This window comes from Monopterus albus, unplaced genomic scaffold (genome assembly GCF_001952655.1).
Source record: "Monopterus albus unplaced genomic scaffold, M_albus_1.0 scaffold350.1, whole genome shotgun sequence".
Lineage (NCBI taxonomy): Eukaryota > Metazoa > Chordata > Actinopteri > Synbranchiformes > Synbranchidae > Monopterus > Monopterus albus.
In genome coordinates, this window is record NW_018128230.1 from 343016 (window position 1) to 345282 (window position 2267).

Consider the following 2267-nt stretch of genomic DNA (forward strand, 5'->3'; position numbering starts at 1 on the left):
AAAAAGCAGCTTTACAACTGTAGACAACAGGCCAGTTGTACAACAGGGGGCATCTCAGCTGGACTGTGAACATGGAGCCACTACAGATCACACACCATGCCAAACACCTTGATCACTCTGCTCTCTGAATGCAGCTGCTGTGCTGAGCACACTGTGTTTACTGGGTGGATTTACAGCTGAGAGCTCATTTAATGATTTATACTGCTCCCCATGGGTTGGACACCACAGTTCATGATGTGCAGAATGTGTCGAAAGCAAAACAAACCACCAGAAACCCGATCAGATTAACAGAGACATATGTTATGGGTTTCAAACTGCAAGTTCAGTTACTTCTCTAAATCCCTGCATGAAGAAAACACTAAAACTGTCCCATCTCCATGTGAAGCAAAGTGCTTCTGCCAGTGTGTGAACCAGAAGTCAGTGGAACAGAAAGAAGTGACAACACAGATCTAGGAGGAGACAGAGATTCAGGGAGGAGCTAAGATGCTACTGAACTATAGAAGCGAGAGGAACATCCATGTTCAGCAGAGTTCAATACACAAACCAAACATTACTTTTATTCAACATGTCACTGGACCACTGTTGGTTTTCTCTGCTGTTTCTTTCCAGTCTAACAGGTTTGTTAAATTATACATTAAAATGTATAATCCATCAGAGTATCAAAGCTCTTCCTCTCTCTCCTCCCCTCTCACTGCAGACATGAAACTCTGGCTGACAAACATCCTGATTCTGACTCTCTGGAGAGGTAACTCTTTACACCGACTGTCTCCTTTAATCAATCATCTTTATTGATTCATCTCTTCCTCTGCATGTTCTGTTCTTCCCCAGAGTGTAAAGGAGAAGACAAAGTGACCCAGCCAGGAGGAGACGTCACTGCTGCTGTAGGAGACACAGTTACACTGGACTGTACTTTTGAGACCGATTACACAGGTCCCACTTTGTTCTGGTACAAACAAGAAGTAAATTCATCCCCACAGTACATGCTGAAATGCTACTCAGCCAATGTAGATAAAGCTCCAGAGTTCCAGGAAGACAGATTTAATGCTACGATGAACAAGCCATCAGCTCCTCTGACGATCCAGAAGCTTCAGCTGAATGACTCTGCTGTGTACTACTGTGCTTTGCGGCCCACAGTGACAGGAAACACCAGGACTCTGTACAAAAACCTCCAGAGCAAACACAACACAATGCTCCACAACATCCACTAGAGGGAGCCACACACTAAACTTTACTGCTCTGTAGTGACGTAGTCTAGAGTTACTGTAGTGGTGTTAATAAAAAAAAATTAAACACTGAAGATAATGCAGCGTTGTTGCATTCAGCACTTTTATGATAATGTAGAATATTTACTGTATATGATTTATACCTCATGCAAACACAAATCCTCTATCTTCTAAGAAAGCTCAGCTTTAACTCAACATATTACGTGTTATTTTAACTACTGACTAACCACACAATTTGAATCAACCATCTGCATCCACAGGTTGGAATCACAGTCTCTGGGTTTGATAGTTTTTTCTCTTTTCCCTCAGACTGGGTTGGACCACAGGGTTCAGTCCTAGGGCCTCTCACTTTTTCTTAACACATTGCCTTTAGATCACTTTTTTCAGTTTACATTGTTTTGATGACAGTGTCTGGCTATACAGTACCTTCCATTAAGCCTCAGTAACTCTGTTTATAACATGCGCTGTGCTGCTGCACAAGACGTTCCTGCAGCTGAGTCTGTCTACAACACAAATGCTTTTATTTGCCCCTAAAATCCTGTACACTAGGTTGAGCTGCACAGGTCTTAGAAAAATATGAAACTTGGATTTCTTCATTTAGAATTGAATCACAGTTTTCAGATATACAATAAAGCTGTTTAGATTTGAAAACTGAAGCTGCTTCTCAAAGCCCGGCAGCTTGTCCCAAAGCACAAATAAGAAAAACTATGTATGCTGAATGTGTTTCTACAAATTCATGAAATCATGTCTTTTGTAGTAACTAAAAAGTTTACTAATATGATTTTGTGTGACATTTTGGACCCGAGTTCAACGGCTTCAGATCCAGAAGCTTCAGCTCCTCCTGGGCTGTGAAGTCCACAATGACAGGAAACACCAAACATAAGGAATGTTAAAGTTGATTTTCTATTTTTTGCACTGCCAATTTTAATACCAGACATACATAGGCATTTCTTGAAGAAAATGCATGTGAATGCTAAGTGCTGAAGAATTGCCCTAGCAATGCTGAAATGGCAAAATTCCACTGCTGAAACAGCTGAAGGCTGA

General features: G+C 41.2%; 1 gene segment (V, D, J or C); it reads left to right on the forward strand.

Annotated features, from left to right (window-relative positions):
• The first annotated feature begins 699 nt into the window (after positions 1–699).
• On the forward strand, positions 700–1208 carry LOC109974826 (T-cell receptor alpha chain V region CTL-F3-like). The segment is given in 2 exon segments: positions 700–745; positions 829–1208. Coding segments are annotated over 2 exon segments (426 nt in total).
• Positions 1209–2267: the final 1059 nt, after the last annotated feature.